This window comes from Balearica regulorum, chromosome 20, assembly GCF_011004875.1.
Source record: "Balearica regulorum gibbericeps isolate bBalReg1 chromosome 20, bBalReg1.pri, whole genome shotgun sequence".
NCBI classification, from domain to species: Eukaryota; Metazoa; Chordata; class Aves; order Gruiformes; family Gruidae; genus Balearica; species Balearica regulorum.
The window spans coordinates 641,119-661,966 of NC_046203.1; the positions used below are offsets into that span (position 1 = coordinate 641,119).

A 20,848-nucleotide genomic window follows, 5' to 3' on the forward strand; every position below is an offset into this window, starting at 1 on the left:
AGCGCTTCCTGGTCCAGGTGGGTCGCGGGTGGGCTATCTTTCCCATCTCTTTCCCCGAGGAAGCCCACACGGGCAGCAGAAAATTGTGTTTCGGTGGGGTTTTGCACTGTTTTCCAATGTGTACTGCTTGGCACTTGTGTTACAGGAGGTGCTGGAAGAAGCACAGGGAGAGGGAGGTGGGTGCTCACCTCTAGGTCCTGGGGGAGCTTGTGAGGCTGCTGCAGGCCTTGGGGAACACCCGCTCTCCCCCACGCAACCCCGGCGCCTCACCAACTCAGCAGGGAGTTTGGTCACGGACTTCACTAGAGCTCAGGTTCCATTTCATGCTGGGCAATGGTGAACAAGCGTCGGCCTCATCACATTTGGGGCCACACCGCATCCCTTTTCTCAGATGTCCTGATTCTCTGATGATAAGCAAGACCAAGAAAAAAGGCAAATGGGAAAAGCAAGAAGCGAAAACCATTAGTTTGGGACATACTCAAAATAGGCCTAGCCAAAGCAGAGAGAACCCCGAACGCCAGGGTTACTACTGGCAAGTGTTAGCAGGAGCCTGCAAAGGCTTTAATGTTCAGAGAGGTGAGACATTTCATACGTACGCTGCGTTATATAATTGGGTATGACAATACGCTGCAGGCAAGGCGAAGTTTGGAGATTGCTGGATTCCACGTTGGCTCCTTCCCACAGTGACGTTTGTTCCCAAACTCAGGAGTTTTGACATGAAGTTTTGTGCCCATGAGCTCTGCCCCAAAGGGACCATGCGTCATTACACTGAAGAGTTCTCCGCAATCCTACCACTTGCACTGAAATTGGGGAGACTCCTTGCAGATGGCAACATCTGATTAACGATCAGTGCCCAGGGACAGACCTTGCCCCAGCACGCAAAGGACAGAGAGAAGATGGCAGCAACGTTGGCTACGTTACCTGAGACAGGAACAGAAGTGTCCCCTGAGTAATGACAAAGAAAAGGGCGGCCTCCCCTCTTACACGTGCTCCTGGAACACCTCCTCTGCCACTACTGTTTATCTGCTTAAAAATAAGCCACCAAACAGATTGTGGAGTGTTTCTATGGATTTTTTAAACAGGAAAGCATCCCCTGCTTGAGTACACTTGTCTCATGTTATACAGACAACACATTTCTCTGAAAACCACATTTAACCTTTTTTATTTTTTCTTGCAAAAACCACCTTAGAAACACGGTGGATCTTCAGGAAGCCACATTTAATTGCAGCAGTGCAACGGGACACGCATGGATTCAACTCCATTTGGACCTACAGAATGAGGGGAAGGAGGCTAGGATCTCCAAGATCCCTCCCCTATTTGCCTGATGAATTGAAACACTCCTCAGTTGATTTGGCAGGTCACCCTGACCCTCGGCTGAGGCACTCAAGCAGGTTTTCCAGCCAATGACTGGAAGGTCCTGGCTTACGTTGGAATCTGCTGGTTGCCAGTTTTTCTCTGTTTTTTCTTCTTCTTGACCTTGGATACACCAGTGTCCATCCCACTGGAATATTCAGATCGCAAGATCTCAGCAAGGCGACGTTTGCTGTGGGTCTTCTTGAGAAGGTCAGACCTGGGTAGAGGGAAGAGAAGAGGAATTAGACTTCCTTCTCTGCAATGCTGCTAGGTGGGTTACTTATTTTACAGCTGTGGAAAGTGACATTTGCGCATTAGCAGAAGAACAGCTTCCTTTTCTTGAGGCTTGATTTGAAATTCTGTCTCATGCAAAATTAGATATTGTTGTGACAGGTTTTCACAAAGGTGGCAAAATATCACGCCGTTTTTAAAAGCAAGCCTTTGTTCTGTACAAATGCTCTTGCAGGGGTGGCGGGGAGAAGGAGGGAAGGTTGTGTGCTGAAGGCTGATGAATTAGGTGACACAGCAGTTTGAAAATTATAATAATAATAAAAAACCCCCCTCTAACAGCCTTAAGACATTGAACAATGGAAACATTTTATAAACAGAGCTTTAATCCAGAGCTTGAAAACACAAAAAACCCAAACAAGCAAAAAAAAAAAAATCAGGAGTCTAAACCTGACAGATTCTTTTCTTGCAGTGTCCTGCAGACATCACATGCACCTTACAGCCTCCCTCTCCAGAGACCAGCTTTTGCAAAGGTAGTTGCATTCTGCCCAGCCACTAAACTCCAACATGGATCTCCCTGCAGCCTTAAACTGCCAGCTATAAATATTAAAAAAAACCACTCAGCATTTTTGCACCACAAGTTCTGCCATGTCCTGCTCTATAACCTTGGGCAAATCTCATCCTGACTGCTGCTATCACCCTCGCTTATTTAAAGTGCAATCTCCCCGGTGCAGGACCCATCGTTCCTTAACATGTTCCATGGTCCTGGGCACAACGTGGTATCCACAGCTATTGGTGTCTGCACATCCCACGCTCCTCTTTATAGTAAGGACTGGTAACAGACCTCAAAGATTTCCAGAGAAGTGAACAGAAATCTATGTGCCCCTCTAAATAGGAGGTAATTGAACAGAAGCCACACGTCCATGCTGGGATGCATTTATGACAACACATGGACCTCAGCAGTCCTGAAGGCTGACACCTTATAGCACTGCCTCTTGTCCCTTCAGGTCCCCAGCACCACACTGGGAGTCACAGGAGAAGGAAGCATTTTTGGCTGCAGCAACAGATCAATCCATTCATTAGGCCAAACACACAAAGAAGGGAAGGGAAGCAAACTCTTGGCTGTCTGGTGTATTTGCTTGCCCCCTTTTCCACAGCTTGTTTTCCATCCCTGTGTAGGTTTCATGGCTGGAGTGGGTTTGGAAGGAGGGATCAGAACGTAAGAAGGATGGTGTCATGATTACCACTGAAAGATGGTTTTCCCAAGAAGAGAAAGCCTGGAAAACACATGCGAGAAGACTCTGCTACCTTTGGTGTAGTTTCCATTCTCACACTAATTAAACATTCAAGCTCTGCATTGGCAGAAGGGCTAGAGACTGGACGTACCAGAGAAATAAGACGCACAGCCATCACCTGGTTTGAACCCACAGAAATGAAGGCAAAAAGACAGAATCAACTCAAAAGCATCCGTACAGCTAAGGAAGCAAACACGCTGTTGGTAAAGCCGTACCTGCAGTACCTCCACAGCAGATGTGCCATGTCAAACTGCCTTCCTGAATGCACAAGCCACAGCAGCACGGAGGGATGGTTGTGGGTGCACCCACAGCGCCAGGCCGAGGCGTGCCCTCAACCAGCCCAGCTCTGCCACCAAAATGTTGTAGTGCAGCTGTATCCTCTGCTCAGTCCCCTCCATCACTTGATAAAGTTTCTATTTGACACTTTCATTGTGTCTCCAAGCATTTACTACAGTAATTCGAGGGTTACCAAGCAACAGATCAGTTTACTTAACAACAGGGAACTATCTGCTGCAAAGGACAAGTAATCCACCAGTAGCTGCGGGGCTGAGTTTCAGCTCAGCAGGGAGGTTGTCCAACACTTTATTATCAATCAGGTGAAATCATTGCCCAATTAGTAAATCAATACCCCCTGCTGTGGTGATCAGCTGTACACAGAAAAGCAAGGATGCAGGGAAAAGGGACATTTCTCCCTCTAACCAGGGCCACAAAAATCAATGGAGCTGTGCTGTGGAGCCTATGCTGATCACAGAGAGAAGAAAAGCAGCTGTCAGGGCCCCATTTAACCACAAGATAGAAGAGCCACAGGCAACAGCAACAGTCTGCTATGACAGCACACCAGAAAAGTGCACCAGGTCAGGATCCCCGGCTGGATTCCGACTCCTGTTGTAAACCTGTAAATTCCCCTCTCTGCTCTACTGGTGAAAGTCTCTGGGGCTCTGCCAGAGCAGTCAAGATAACATCAGCAAGGAAAACCACCCCATGGTTATGAGACAAAGCCCAGGAGAACAGGATGAGACCTTGATACTCACCCTCTAAGCATCCTTGGGCAAGGTATTTAATCTCTTTGGCCTTCATGTCCATTCTCCCACCTCATAACCCAGGACAACTGCATTTTCCCTGTTGCTGAAGGCTGGTGTGATATTAATTTTAGAGAGCTGTGCAGTGATACTGGATACCACGGCAAAAAGCTTCACAGAAAGGCTGTAAATGTAAGATGCATTTGCAACACAGACAGAACCCATGTTCCCATCACTGGATAAACACGTGGATTGCCATCATGTCTTTCTGTGATCTCATGTCTAGCTATCATGCTATACTGAGCCCTAATGAGAACACATCATGTTGATAATGGGCAGAGAAATCCCCAGCCCTTTAAATCTCTTCTTCCAAACACAACAGTCAGTCTTTAGGTGGGGAACTACGAAACAGTGCAGCTAAGGGGAACTTGCAGGGGGAAAAAGATTCACTAATGACTGACCCATCCCAACGTGATACAGTGCCAAGATTTCAGCAGGGCTTAAAGGAGAAAGGAATGTTCAAACACATGAGAAAATAGCCACTTTTATTAGCTGGTGGACAATGAGACAGGAATAGAGAAGTCATAACTCAGAAAATGAAACAGCCCCAAACACGCAAGTTAGGACGCACCTGTCCCTGAACACAAGCTATGTGACTTCTCTGTGTTACTGTCCAGCACACTGGGTGTCGAGTGCTGTCACATACTGGATGCCAGGCAGAAGCACCACTGTACTACTACTCTTTCACGCTAGATATGGGGGATCAGGACTCCCAGAAGACACAAACGGGAACTGGTAAGTAGTCAGATGAGCCAGCAGAGATGAATTAGTACCACCAGCTTCAAGTGGGGAACACATCATCCCTTAATTTGCAAGGCTTAACCCTAGACCCAACCATTGCTTTGGGCTTTATGTTTCAGGTATAGGGCAAAACCCGTATCACCCCAAGAGCTATCTAATCAGCTCATTATCAAGGAGAGAGAAAGGTGCTTTGCACAGTGAGGAAGGGAAGGCAGAGAACCTAGTAATTGCCTGGCACGGTTTGAGAAAGCTCCCCTCCTCCTCATGGAGACACGGAAAGGAATAAAAGACCCAGATTTACAGCTGCCTCTGCACATCTGTAATTAAGTTGCAACCTCACAAAAGCTGGTACCAAGAGCCTCAGCAGAGAGACAATAAGAAAACAGAGGAACTGTCCCCAGATGACTTTGTTACATCCTGAAAGGCCAGGCCAGAGACAAACTTTTAAAGACTAAAAAAGCTCTGCCTTCCTCCAGAAAACTGGAATTATTTTATTCACTCTTTAAACATGAGAAACTCATGAATCTTGCTAAATACATCCCTGAATGATGAAAAGGCAGGAGAGGAGCGTCTGGAAGAAACAAGAGAGAAAAAGTCTCCAGCAAAGGAAAGAGAATACAATCCTCCTTTTCTCTGCTTTGGTTTCCTTCTACCTCTGTCTGCGTGCTGCTGCCCTTCCGCAGCCCACTCAGGAGCCTCAGTGGTCAGGAAGGGAGCTGGTGCTGCCCAACCCTCCAGCTCAGAGGAAATATGAAAGATTTGGACCAGTCTCCTTTTCTGGACCCTTGACTCCCAATTCTTTGCTTTTCTCAAGAGTATTAGAAAAGATTCAAGGCAAATCTTTTTTCACATAATGAAGAAAACCCCAAAGCCAAGCAGGTGAATGCAGCATAGGTGACTAGCCTGAAATCCTCTCTGTTGTTTCCAGCTCTGTCTTCTGTTGTGCCGCGTGATACTAACTCATCACAGAAGTCCCACCTAGCTTACATGCAACACACCTTCAACACACTCAGGAATGGGTATCCAACATAATTTTTTGTTTTCATTTCAAAATTCTCACATGTAAGTTTCATTGACACATATGCTTCATTTAGAGAACTGAATCACAAGCTGATCTCCAAGCCAAAACCTCTGACATGCCAGAGCAGTGGTGCATATACATGCATGGCTTCTCGGACATCATTTGACGCCTCAGAGGATGCCTCTGCTAGTCTTTTTATCTAAGTGGTGAGCGAGCTTGTTTGTAGAGATGTCTCCTTCAACTTGGCTGGCACTGCTGTCCATTCCTTTGTCTTGAGCTAAGTGAAATGCTGGTGCAATGCAGTGCAGCAAGTGCAGTGACCTTTAACCAACTTGCAGCATCTGCAGCAACCAAAGGCTCCCAAATTGCTCCAGCTGAGGAAGAAGGAGTATAAAGTTCTGACGCACAGTCCCAGAACTCATGGTGTGTCTTTGGAGGAGACAGGAGTACGCTGTTTCATTTATCAGAAAACATTTCAACATGGATTGCACTATCAATCTGCCTGACAGCATCTCCAACAGCTCTTTGAAATCGTGCCAGCAACAGAGCTGGGTTACCTCTGGGCCAAGGCTGCTGCAACACCTGTTTTTTCTACTTACAGTGGTGGATGAACCATCTGCAGCCAACACAACCCTGTTTGGGTTGGTTTGTGGTGGTGTTTTTTTGTGGAGTGGGGGCAAGAAATTCATCAGCAATCCTATACTGCTCTCGACAAGTCAACAGATGGCTTAGGTACTCTGTTATCAGCTGATGCAAATGCTACCTTGAGAAGATCAGGGAAAATTATTACCCAGACTGAGCATCAAATGCTGTTCCAGAACAGTCAGACCAGAGCAGTCTTCACGCCGACTCGTGCTAAACAGTAAAGCCCACCTTACAGCTACTGAAGTCAACTGTATTTCAGCTACACAGAAAGAGACAAAACTCCACAGCTCCGCTGTTGCTACCATCCTTTGGTCTTCGCCCTATGGAGAAAGGATGAAAGCACCACTGGGAGGCTGGGAACCTCAAGGACTCTGCTTCTGTCAGGCTCCTTCCCAGCCTAAAAGAATATATTTCAATTAGAGAGAGCTGATCATTTTTTGGTGCGTACCAAACAGCACAGCTGTTTCCCAGCCCCACGTGCAAGCCCTATTAGCTTGGTCAAAGATGGAGGAAAGGCTTTGTGCTGTGGCAGAACAGGACAGTAATAAAGAGCATTGCTGTATGCAGATAACAATCAGATGGATTTTACAACGATAAAACTTTAATTTCATAACAAGACTTGTTTATAATATCATGATGAGCTAAGCAGGACTTGTCTGTTTCCCTGAACTGCCTTCATGAAGAGCGATGATGCTGTTTTCTTTCACAGCAGCCACGTCTCTTACTCTAATTTTTGGATCCGTTTGCACCAGTGCATGAATCCACGCTCTTACCTGAGCTCCAGTCTGGCTTTCTAGAGCTGACTGCCCAAACCAAGTGAAATTCCTAATGGGCAGAATTCCAAACTTGCATTTTGACTAATTAAGTGATATTAGGAAAGCTGTAAATGGCACACAAAAACTGGCAGGCAAACTGCTTCTAATGATTAGACAATTGCTGTGCAGGGAGACCCAGCTGCAGTCTTGATTCGTAAGCCCTGTCAATAGAAGCATTGGTCTTTCCAAAACTGTCAATGCCAAGATGTTCAAAAGTGGAATCAAGGATATGAGGTAGGGGAGAAGGTAAAAGGCTACTAGCTTTCACCCAAAGGAGACTACTGCCCTAACCATGCAGATGAGAATACACAGGGTTACAAGGTAGATTTCCCAGCAGGAGTCTAACTCTATCTGACCACTAAATGCTGAAGAATGAATTAGCACAATAATCTTGCAGCCAAAACCTTAAGGGCACGATGATATCTATATTCAGAGCAATAGCAGTGTAATAATGATGTAAATCAATCCCTTCAAACAGAAGCACCCTGGACACCTTTTCTTGATCCCATTTTAGTTAAGGGGTGGACAAATTCTGAAGCATGAGGGGATTTTGACCTTAATTTTTATACTCATTTTTTGCACATGCTATGAATGTAACTATGAATATACTTGATACTCATATGTAAATTCAATCTTTCTGAGCATTTCTTGCATCAGAGATACCCTGTAGCAATAAGTTCCACAGAATCTATCAAACTTAAAGATTTACCTCTTTCTTTGTAATGGCATGAATTCACAAACAAGGCAAATTAAGCCACAACTCCTCATTACAGTGAAACCCTTTGGGGACATATACCAGTCTTCCACAGTTCAAAAGGAGAAAACAGACCATCAGTCACCACAATCCCATAAAACCCCACCAATCCAAAATGCTAAAAACTGAGTAGTACAGGGATGCTCGGTGGAATGGCAATAGGTCTCTGGCATCTGCATTGTGAAAGAGTCAAAAGACATGTCTATCTGGCATGTCAGCTACTTCCTGTGCATGCTGCTTCTCTGCAGTCAACGAAAGACAGTTAATCCCTCAATGGAAGTGAGATCAGCTTCCTTGTGTCTACCCTCCAGTAAAAGCATGAGCCCAGACACTTACTAAGCTGGTGTACTGTAATTTAATATACGATATCTGGTTCATGTGCTCATCTCTTACCTAAATACAGCATTTCAACTTTCAAAAAAATCACAAGCAATTACTTTGCCATCTTCAGATCAGGTTTTGCAAGAACCACTAAAGCTAAGGGGACAGTTGTTTGCACAAAGAGGTTTAAAAAATACATGAAAGTTTTACATGTGCATTCAGAAGGTGAGGGCTGCTTCCACATTTCAGCACTGAACCATCACACACCTGGCTGCTCTGTCTTTCGGTCTCACCTTCCCCAAGCAGGCTCTCTAAGGAGGCAGTAAGCACAAAAGGAGACTTCAAAAGAAATGAAAAGTTTTCTTTGTCCTCTTAAGGAAACATTTAATGATCGCCTTTACCCCACTTTCAACCTGCACCGCCTCTTCTTTATTTTCTGAGCAGGTGCTGAGAGATGAGGCTTTAGCGAGCAGACTGATTAAAAACAAGTATCGGATGTTTGGAGACAATGTGTAATACGACAACCAACACTCATGGTATCATGTGAGAAATATAATTAAAAAGATTGCTCTGTGACCACGCTGTTATAATTTCAAGCCTTGCATTTTACAATTAAAAACCATTTCTCTTCTAAATGGCAGGCTAAATTCTGCTTTCTGCTTTGTCAGTGTGAAATCAAAAGCAATTCTCTGTACGTTAACAGCACTATCTTGAATTTATGCTAGTGGAGACGGAATTTGTATCTATATTCACTTTCTCTAAACTATCCTATAAATACTAACATATCTTCTCTCTCTGGCTTTTTTTTTTTTTTTTTTTTTTAAAGACACACACAGAGAAAGTTGATTAGAAAGAAGTTTCACAGGCAAGAACAATTGTTGCACATCACAACTTTGGCTATTTCTGCAGGATCTTAACTTTCCAGATGCTCCTGGATTTGCAAGCTGGAGCTTGAGCCATGATGAACCTGTGCAAAGTCTGCCCACTTTCCCTGAGCTGCAATTATACAATCCACGTGCAAATGAGCTTTCAAATCGCTCAGACCATTTGTTCGAACACCTCCATATCCCCCAACCCCATGCGTCCTGTGCATAAACTACCTACTGTATCTTGAGCTTGTCTGTACTATAATAGGATGAAGACTTGGGGAGGAGGAACGCCGTCTAAAAGAGGTGCGTAACAAGAGAAAAAGTAGCTCTAACAGAGTAGCAACATCACAGGAACAGAGAGAGGCATTGTTGCAGGCCAAGTAATCCTGTGACACGCTACTGTCAGTCATAGCTTGACACCCTGCTGGGCCAGCAAGACATCAAAGCCCACCCCATACCATCTTACATGCTCTTTATCGGCTAATCAGGCTATTCTTTCTGAAATAAAGCTCCGTTAAATCCCCTGCTCACAGGGGCATTCCCATCCTGTTGCCCATCTGCTGGTGAAGGTCAGCTGAAGCAGGAGGCAGATCAGTGGCCCGTCCCTGGTGGCTTCTCAAATCAGGACAATGCTGTCTCCAACTTTTTATTTTAAAATCCCTTCCCCACGCTTCCCCTGCCAAGATATGTACACGTGCAAGAGATGTCACCAGCCCAGGAACAATTATGTGGATTAGTGCTTTAATTGCACGGCTAACATTTGTTAATGGAGTTTGCAACAACAATTACATGGAAAGAGTCATAACTGATACTGATAAAAGAAAAAAAGATTTTCCTCCTTTGAATTACTGCAGTGATTTTACAGGCAAGCCACAAGTTTGTATTCTGCTGTTGTGCTAGGGAAGACAGCGAGCCCTTAACATTGCAGTCTCAAGAGGGAAGATTATCCTGTGGAACCAACTCGAAGTAGCTACAATCAGATGTACTGAGCACCTCCAGCTCCATTTCAAGCAGAGGAGAGGACTCAGGGCTCTGCTCCTCCAGAAGCATCAGGGAGTCTCAGATGCCTTACACAGGAAAAGAGTACCCAGGAACAGCCCTGTCCATGCACCGCAGGGGACAGAGCTGTAACTAGCTTTGCTACAGACTGTTTCTGGGAAAAGATCCCACGTGATTTTGCAGAAATGCTTTTGCCAGAACTACTTAAATCTACAGGCAGCACAGCAGAAGTTTGTGGGAGGATCGTTTCTACCAACACATCTGCCTTTTGATTCGGGCTTGTACTTATATAACTACAGTTGATCATATAATAACTAAAAAAATATATTGCAGTCCTCCCTTTTCCTTCAGGTACTAAGCTAATGTCTTCTTAGGGAGAAGAAAAAGTAGTCCAAGCTGCGGCTGACCATTCTGAGAGGATGGACACAATTTGTCCCATGGCAAATCTGACAGCCAGGAAACTGCTGCTGGAACTGTGGGAGAAATCCTACAAACGACTGCTTGTCTAGTGTAGAAAAGGTGATAAAAAAGGCCACATGAGGCCACAGAAGGCCTTTAAAGACACTAAGACATGTACTTTGCTCCTGATTCAGTTATAAAAGCAAAGCAAGGGTGATGTGGTCAAAAAAGACAAGGCGGGAACATTATTTCTGCACAGTGGATTGGAACAAGTGCAAGAAAGGAGAGAACTGGTATGTGTCAAGGCCAGGGAGGAACAGACTGTCTTTGTGAGATAAACCAGCACTCACACAGCCTTGCTCATAATGATCACGAGAGTCAACTTTGAGAAGCAAAAAACCAATAATTTCTCTACTATTTCCTTGATGCTTTTATCTCATGTCCTACACTAACAGCAAGTACTTATGAGCACAGCTGTATCTGTGAAAGCCTTTTCCTATACAGGGATGAGGACAAAGAGTTGCTACTGCAATTGATCCTGAGATAGGGATCGTAGGTCTCTATAGGACGACGCGAGTGGAAGTGGGGATGTGAATGGAAAAAATCTGGCAGCTTCTACTATGGAGGTGCTTGGCCATGACAACAGGACTGCTGCTGGAGCTCTAGCAACCAAAACCTGCATAAGAAAGAGGACCACTCCAACATGTGGGAAGTCTCATGCCTCGCTCTGGAACACTGTCTGTACCCTTCCTTATCCTTCAAGGTAGTTCTGGACTGAAGTATAAATAAATAAAAATTAGGCTGTTTCTGCTCATAAGACTCATAGAAGATGGTGGTTTTCAAGTGCTCAGAAAATGGAAAAGCTGCAGCAAAATCCAGGCTAGTCTATGTAGGTGCACGTCCCCACTTAGCAGCTTCCTTCAAAAAAAGAGCATATTAATCAGAAGTCAAACGAAGTGAGCTGCTTGGTTTTTTTTTGGTTGGTTGGTTGTGGTTTTTTTTTTTTTTAAACGGAATTCCCACTCAAATGTTCAACCAAGCTGGTTTAATAAATGTAATTTTTAGGCTCTCTAAAGCCATCAGAAAAAGGGGAATGACACAACAGCTCAGAGAGCAATGCCAGCTAAGCCAACGGCTCAACATGATTTAGCCTCTCAGAACAACCACATGTGACCTGCCCATGGCAGGGAGGTTGGACTAGGTGATCTTTGAAGGTGCTTCCAATCCAAACCATTCTAAGATTCCTGGAGCAAGAACAAGAATCTTGAGCAGCAAAGCACACCATAGCTTGTCACGTGGTATTCCTTGGCTCAAGAACATCAAGTTGGCCTACCTTTTTGGTCTTGGTTTGGTTTTCTTCTTTGAGCCAGCAGTTGGAAGAGCAGTCAGGTTCTGGGGGGCATCTCTCAGGCCAAAACTCTTGGCCACATGACCCAGGTGGAGAGATTTGATGTGGAAGATGTGCTTGAGGTTCCTGGGATAGGCAGTATAGGCACAAAGGAAAGACTGCAGTGCTGAAGGGAAAGAAACAAAAAAAAGTGAATTCTGTTTGCTACTGCATTTATATATATATATATATATATACACACACACACACACTTAAAGATTCAGCTGTTCCAGCTGAAAGGACATTGGTCTTGTCCTTTGGGACACCTCCTGGCCAGCAGCTGGTAGAAAAGGTTGTTATGTTAAAAATCTGTGAAGGTTGTATGGTACTAGTACAATCCCGAAAGGAGAAGGTAGGTGGTGGAAAAGTGTTAGGGACTGAAAGCTACATTAAGTTGCATTAGGTTTGCTTCTTGCAAGGATGCCCCTTCTGCCAGAAAGGGTGATGTTTGTAGCACATCTCACAAGAAGAGTCATTGACATCAAATGACAGCAGACAGAGGGAGAGAACGAATAGAGGGATGAAGAGAGGGAGAGAGAAGCATGGAGGTGGCATAGGAAGACTCCTCTGATATTACAGTCCCAGTAGTCCATGCATTTTTCACCAGTTACTAGCTAGTCCCTTATAAATATCCGAGAGCCGGATGGATTTCCTGATTCATCATCACACTGAGAACAGAGCTCACCTTCTCAAAAGGGAAAAATAATAGAATTGTGTGCAAATTTCCCTTCACATCTTTATATTCCTGTAATGCCCTTCCCTCAGGGCTCATTGCTCTAAAGACAATCATCCACTAATATGAACACTACCACTGCTCCTCCTCGTACCCGGAACGTTAACTACACCCAGGCTGTCCTCTCTGCTATGGGGAATAGAGGGACTTTTAGTAAGGAAACTCCACAGCTCAAAAAACGCCTCCCTTCAATCCCCTGCTGCTCTTCTGCTTGCTGAACCTTCTGTGCCTCCCCAGCCCTGACTCCAATCACCACCTACATCTTTCTCTCCCCCTCAGCCCCTGACAGCAGCAAGCTCTAAACTCTAACCTCTCCTGCCCTTGCCTGTTGAGCCACCGGACCAGCAAGTTTGCCCATAGCTTATGTCTAATCTCTTGGCAGCAGCCGGAGATTGGAGTTTATGAACAGTAATAAAAATGTCATTTTAGCAGATCAGCTCCTGGAAGGACCCAGGGAATCCATCAAAGCTCTGTTTACTGAGTAAAGCGAACTCCTTTTCCCAATCAATGAGAAGAAAAGATTGAGTTTTTTTGCACCTTCTTCCCAATTTCACAACACTACTCTTTTAGAGGCATCTGAGCATCAATAGACCTGTGTTTTCCCAAAATGAAAATGCTAAATTCCAAACACCTCATCTCAGTGTCTCATCTGAAGGTCATCCCTCTGAGGGCTTATAAGCCACCTCAAATGCCCTCAAACCCCCTATTCTGCTGCTTTTTTTCATAAAGTTATTGGCCAAATTCACCTGCTATGAGAAGGTGTAACTCTTCAAAAGGAACAATACGAACCTACTCTCGCTCCGAATTTGGTCCCGTTGGAGCTAATATAGCTGTCTTTCTTGCAGCATTTGAAATGGTTGATACTAAAGATCCTGTTATTATGAAGGCTGAGCTCACCTTCCACAGTTCTTCAGATAGGAAAGGCTGCTGGTACTAACTCCACAGATCAGAGTTAGAGAATCAAAGTGTCAAAGGCCCCCCTCTTCCCAAAGTCCTGACAGACAACTGCCAGATCCAGTCCTGAGTCAGAGCATGCAAAACCAGGGAGAGCTGCAAGACACTAATCCAAAGCTAAGCCATACCAGCAGGTTGAAACCTCAGCTCATGCAACCGCCTTACCTCTGAGGAACTCAGAGCTGCTAACGTTCATTACTGCACCCATGAGATTTAAATGAAGACCTCTGTGGGTGAGATTCATTTTTAAATCTTTACTATCAGGTCTTTAGACCTCTCAGTGTTGCCAGAGCTTTTATGTGCAATCATAGTGGCGAGGTATTAGATTTTTTTCTTTTTAAAAGTTGAAATACTATTATAATTTTGTGATCAGAGAGATAAGGCTTTATGAAAACAACTCAAAAAGACTGGTAACAGTGCCAGTCAGGCCATAATTCACGTAACGATTACCTCATCTTAACACCACAGGAGCAAACTGCCTGAGCTGTTACAGTTTTTGCCACACCAACATGAGTTTAAGGCAACGTATACTGGCCTGGGCAGGGGCGATTCAGATTTGCACTCATGTAAGAGAGTGGATTTAGAACGGTCCTTTGCACCTGTGAATCCCCACTTTTCTATAGGAAATGTAATTGTGGAAAGCTAAAGGAAAAAAAAAAGAGTGTGCTACATCTGATGGAATTCAATGGGTTGGCTTGTTGGTTTTTTCAAATGGGACAAGAGGGTAATGAGATATGAGACAGGTGAGATAAGCCATTCGCCATGTTCTCAGCTGGCAGCTGGTTCCCAGCACTGGCCCCAGAGTGCAGCCTCAGCTGCATGGCTGGATAAACCTGTGGAGTCATTTTGTCAGCAAACAGAGCAAGGGGGAACAGGAAGGAAGAATGCACCAAAACCACCACGGATTCAAGCATCATGCCACAGCAGTGGGCTCCTGTAAGTGCTGTCCCTCACCACACACAGGTGCTGAGGACAGAAAGGATAAGGCAAAATGTTCAACTATAGGCTACAACATGGGGAAACATGGAGGAGAAAAAAGCAGGATTTGCTTCCTTACCCTTCCTGTAATCCCCGTGGCACAAAGGATCAAGTCTCCCGAGCTCTACCTGTCCCCACAGCTCCAAAACAGAGTACCTGCCACCATGAGACCCTTCAGAGGAGAGTCCTCCATTTCCCAAAAGGGGCTCCACACTTCCTGAGATTGTCCTTCAGCCATACCCCTCCTCCCACCCTCCTCACCACTAATCAGTCTATCAAGTTTGAAGGGCAGCACCTTCACTGAACCATTTGATTTGGGTTTGGAAAACATGGGATCAAGAGGCAGAAGGGGTGAGTGGGCAGGGAGCCACTCGCCTTTTGAAAGCGGGCTGCAGTCAAAACACTGCTTATTAACATTGACTAGGTCAGAAAATAGGGAAAAAGAGAAAAAGAGAGAGAAACAAATGCATCTCTGGCACAGTTTCCAATTGATTGTCTGCCATGAAAGCAAAAGCCAGCTGCCATGTTAATTATTCATGATGCCTGGCACAGAGGGGAGGAAGAGGGGGCTTATGGAAGCCACTCAGCAGTGGAAAATTTGCATATGTAGATAGCAGAGTAGGAAAAAGAGGTGGAGTGCTCCTGTACAAGATAAATGGGATGCACAACACTTCAGCATTTCCCGATATATTTTCTGTACATCTTGTCTGTGACTAAAAAAGTTATTAGTGCTGAGGTCAGCAACAAGTGTGCATGGGGGGTGTGTGTGTGTGCGCACAGTGACATACGCTGTGGAGAGATAAAGCACAGGGGTTTTCTAAGTGTGACCAGAGCCATTCAGCTGTCCTCCCTGTCACAGCCATTTCAGGTTAGAAGTTCACATAGGGTATAAGGAATCCCAGGGGACCAACAAGAAGCTCAACCATGCAGAATCAAGGATTTGATCATATTAGTCACATGATTGTGATTAGTCCAAGATCGTGGACTTAGAAGTGCAGCTATAAAAGTAATTACACCAGTCAAGTAGCACAACACACCTGAAAATGGGTGCAAACAAGCTGCCTGTGTAGCAAGCCTCTAACACTTTCACTGTAGGAGAAAGGTATTTTGAAACCTTGAGGAAAAAAAATCAGCGCTGGAATGGTTGGGGGGGGTGTGTGTGTGAGAATCAGTACAGTGCCATGCAGTGGTGGGGAGTAGAGCAGAGTGAAACAGTAGGATTTCAAATACCTCGCCCAACAATACAGCCATGCATCATTAAAAGCATGCAGAAAAATTTGGGGTAGGCAAGTAGTCATAGTATGAGCTCTAGTCATTCTGCTATGTCATCACCTAATGAGTTAGTACAAAGTTCAGAAAAAAACAGCACCTTTGACCTCTTGAACAATCACTTCTCTTGATTCCGAACAATTTTAATGCTGAACTTAACTTGTATCTTGACAACAGCCTTCCCTTATCCAGTTTCCATGATGATGCTGTACAGCTCAAAGGCCAATTTCCCCATTTGGTTTTGGGCCCCTCAGTATGTGATTTATGTAGTTTAGTACGTATGGTATACTTGTACGCATACGCATAGAGCACGTATATATAACGGTAAACAGAAGTGATGTAGACCATTAAAATTCATCTCATCAGGACTGCTCTCATCCAAACCTAACTGGAAATGCTGCATAACTGGAATCAACAGGACTTCTACACAAGCTTAGACGGCAGGATTTGACTCAGATCAGTGACAAATGAGGTGCAAAAGAAAACAATCAGGAAGAGACACATGCAGGAGAAGTTTCAAAAAAAAATAATGGGAAAGGCTCTAGTCCTGTACATTGTGAGCAAGAGTGGTTTAGTTTCTTGCATAAAGAGTTTGCATTTTGTGGACTTGTCTCAATATTTAATAACCAAATTCCTATGGTGCCTATGTTGCACCACCTTTTTGGCTCCTCTCAGGGGAATGCTTAGTGTTTCTTTTCCTACCACATCCCTGGCGAGTTTTTCGTCTTTCCCCCAAATCCACATTCCTGTGGATTTTCCAAACTGAGAAGCAGAAGGAAAGAGTTTCTTGTACTTCTCACTGACAACTGCTGTGCACCCTGCTTGGCAAAGATGGGAGATCAAATCCCAGGATTGCACCTAGCTACAATTATTATTAAATCCATCCCAGTTTTCCTTCCTCCTGCCTGTCTGAGTAGTTGCCCCCTCTCTCCTTTTTCTCCCATCCCACACAACAACTTCCAGTCTAAGATCCTTGCCTGTAAAGAGTTGCTACCAAGGTATCCTGTCTTACAGGCTTCAAATTCATCCCTGGTGTACAATGAAACCATCTAATGGGTATTGCACCAGGACGTGGTTAAGCAGGTCACCTATGACCTGCCCAGCATGCATAACACATGTATCTATTCGCTCATGCAATTGGGTCAGAGCCCTCAGATGTGAATCCTATCAAAAGCCAAGCTTAAACCTCATTTGCACGTAATACGGGAATGCAAGAAATTAACATTTAATATCATCACAAAGCCTTCTGGGCCCATCTCAACCCCCTAAAGAGCCCAACAGCCCCAAAATGTTTCTTCCTGGCCTTTTCCCCAAAGCTCTCCCCCAGAAGAAAACCTGGGCAGCTTATATGAACCCTTCTGGAATAAGCTCAAAAGAAACACACTGACCTTTCTTTGCCCACCGGACAGTCCCCTCGCTGGAGTGAATGTAATTTTCAAATTTTGTCTGCAAGACCGTGGCCCGCTCCCGGACTTCCTGAGGGTCCATGCCACTGGATTTCTACAAGGGCGGTGGGAGGATTAGAGGAAAGAGAGAATTTGAGTCAGGAATAATGAAGCAGTTTACAATAGATTTAATAACAGTAAAATCACACAGTAACCACCCAGGGGCCAACAAAGGTAATCCTCTCAATATTACTAGAGAAAAAAAAAAAATAGATAAAGATGTTAAAGTCAAAGCAGCCAGTGAGCGCCGTGTGGTGAGGAGAGCAAATCAGTTTTAATTTTGTGTTTTCTAACATCTATCACCTACTTTTTCCCCCTTTTTCCCTTTTTTTTTTCTTTCAGATTCAACAGGCCAGATACCACTGCTCATTTCTATTTCAAATAACTCCCCCAGACTCTATACTAAGTTTTAGACTGATGTTGCAAGTTCCCCTGTGCAGTTCCCCAAAACACCTGGCCTGTGCTTGGCATTAGTGGGGGCAGGAGACCTCTGTTCAGCCCCAAGCTCCAGAGAATGGACCAAATTCAATACCTGTGAACAAAGCCAACTAAATTAACTTCTCACTCTGATGCCTACATAATGTTTTTTCACCATCAACAAGTCATACTTAATGGCAACTGCCATCGCGTGGTTCCTCTAGAATAAGACAAGCCCTCTGCACCAAAGGCACAACAGAAGAAACTTCCTTAGACCAAAAGGGCAATTTTGCACATGCTCAAGCTTTCCCAGGCTCAGACAGCAGGATGCAGTTCAGGATGTGGAAAGCAAACATTCTTGGGAGCAAGGTGTTCCGGGGCGGGGGGGGAAAGCTGACGCTCTCCCTAAGTATCTGAGCAGAGAGAGGAAACGTGGACAAGAAAAGTTGGATGGAAAGTTGACAGCAAAGTGCAAAGCCAAACGTCCATGGATGTGAACCTCTCCCAAGAAAGGACAACACCTCTCAAAAGCTACTCAGACAGGAACCAGCATCCAAGTCTAAGAGTGTCAGATCCAAGGCAGTGACTTGATACTGGTCAACCTCCTCATCTGACCAGGGCTGACAAACATCCAGCTCCCAGGACTCTGTACTAAGCCCATGCCAAGGCAACAATCCTGTTGTTTCTCCCCGTTAGATTTGCATGCTAATGTGCATAACCCTCCTTCCCTCACTGCTGCAAGCATCACCTCTGTACTGCTGCCAGTCCAGGGGAACCATGTCACACTGACACTGCAAACCCCGGCGATCGTGGAAGCCAGGCAATGCTGCTGGCAGCCTACACAAAGTGTTTTGCTTACCCAGATCTGCCACTCTACAGCCTAACAGCAAATCTGCCCAGAGACAGACCCCAAATGCAGTTTAGACGCCCTGCACAGGGCCCTCTTTGCTTCCAGCCACTGGGTTATTCTTCAATGTGGGTTTACTGCATGGAGACTCGAGTTCCTGCTCACTCACTACCTGGACTAAGTGTCCATCTGCATCTCCAGCAAAGACAACTGTGGGTATTTTAAGGCTACATGAAGAATCTCCCAGATTTCTGGTCTCTGCCCTCTCCTGGGCTCACAACACAGCCCATTTCACAGATGCCTTTAGTTTGACTTAACGTGTGCCTATTAATCAGTTGAGACAGTCTCCAGTCGAGGGGCCTCTGTAAAGGTTTAATAAATACAAGTGGTGCTGCCTCCCCGAAGTGGACACTCATCGTTGTGACTAACAAGTTTCCATTGACGTGAAACATAAAACTTTCTCCCCCCACCTGCTCCTCCTAGCCCCCATCACTTTTCTTTTGTTAAGCCTCCTGGCAGCACAAAGTGTCACCTTCCCAGCGTTTTTTAATATGAATGTGAAATTAGTGAGGTTTGCCCTTTCCCCTGGCGGACAGAATCCTCTGTTATTAAAAAGTAAAGCACTTTAATAATGAAAACTTTTTCTCTTTTTCCTGTGTTTTAACTGTTTAAAATTAATGAGAAGGGCATAACGGTTGTCAAAGCGATATTGAAAGCCGGGTAGCCAGGACCGAATAAGCACGAAAATCCCTCCAGAGTGTTAAATAAACAGTGCTTCAGCCCCCTCTGAATCCCTCTGTTGGTTATTGTATACATTCTGTAACAGCACTCAGAATAGATCTGAGCACCGGGGAGGCAGAAAGGTTTCAGAATTCCAATAAAGGCCTCAAATTAAAGACAGCCTGGTGCGAATTCCAGGAGAAAATTAAAGAGACCTCAAGCTTAAGTGACAGGTGACTTGCTTCTGTGTCACAACTGTCAGGGGATTTAGTGATAATATGGCAATATATTACAAAGGACTTTTCTTATTCCCCCCTTTAGGTTTCAAAAATGAGGCATCTCTTCTTCCTGGTGCTGGGGAAAAAAAAAAAAAAAGTAAGACAAAAACGAGGGATAAAAAACCAGATGCATAATTTCCAAAGTGTGAGGTCAGTCCAAAGAAATAAATGAAAAAAAAAGCAAATGGCAGGAAACAATGTACTGGGAAAAGAGCTTCTCCCCTCCTCCCATCTCCACCTTGTCTTTTATCCCCTTCAGCCCCTTGAGACAGATCTCCTTTTAAAATTGCCCCCTAATGGGCACGAAAAAAGTCTGTGTTTGATTCCTGTCTTCCACGGAGGTTCATGAAAAAAAAAAAAACCAAACAAAAAAACAAACCAAACCCAAAACCAATAATAATAATAAAAAATAATCTAAATTTAAAACTGACTCCGGGCCAGAGCCAAACTATGGAAATAAAGCCTGCACACTGTGTGAGTGTCTGGACAGATCAAATAGAACAGTGCTACTGGAAGTGCACTGGAAGCCATCCTGTATGCTCTACTCCGAGCAAGGTTTAAACCTGCTTGCATCCTGGTTCGGATGAACAGGACAATTAATTTGAGACCTTACACATTTTTCCAAGACCCAAAAGGTAAAAGCCTACCCCAGAGGTTTGCTTGATCTGCTCTCCATCTAGATGAATTTGTTCCATCTGTTAAGTAAGAAGCATTATTGCCATTATGGAGAAATAGTGGAATGGGAGAACTTTTTCTACCTTGTGTTTGCTTAGAGTAAAAGCCTATTCCAGCAGATCCCTAACCAGTAGCATAATGACTGTGATGGATAATGGTATCTACAAGCTAAAAGAAGAATGGGCCTGGATGTAACATTATTTAACCTGTCCAAGACATCAGGGGGACTCCCCCAAATGCCAGCTACACCAGGAAAAGACATACTTATTTCTTTCAGAAAACGGAAACTTCTGATTATAAAACTGCAGCTTTTAGGTTTGAGAGGGTGGGATAAATACTGCAAGCTTTGGATTTCATTAAGAAAATATATTAATGGGAAAAGGAATTCAACACAATAAAACTACACTGAAAGTAGAAAAGTTCTTTCTTAAAACAGTAAAAAAAAAAAAAAAAGAAAAAGAGGTTGGGAAAAAAAGCACCAAAAAGCCAGGCTGTAACATCTCCTACTTCCATTATACTTCAAAACAAAATGAAGGATTTTGTTTTAATAACAACTTTTTACTAACCTCCACACACCTTCTCTGGAACTCACCAAGTCCCCCTGCCCCCCTCCATAAAAGTTGAAA

The 20,848-nt window shown here is 44.5% G+C and overlaps 1 protein-coding gene across 1 annotated transcript in view; it reads right to left on the reverse strand.

Annotated features, from left to right (window-relative positions):
- Positions 1–1,146: 1,146 nt before the first annotated feature.
- The window catches only part of DDX31 (DEAD-box helicase 31), a 50,177-nt gene continuing 30,475 nt past the window's right edge, over positions 1,147–20,848 (reverse strand). The window contains 3 exon segments of the mRNA XM_075772692.1: positions 1,147–1,570; positions 11,853–12,033; positions 17,229–17,340. Coding sequence (XP_075628807.1) covers positions 1,423–1,570; positions 11,853–12,033; positions 17,229–17,340 — 441 coding nt within the window. The 3' untranslated portion in view covers positions 1,147–1,422.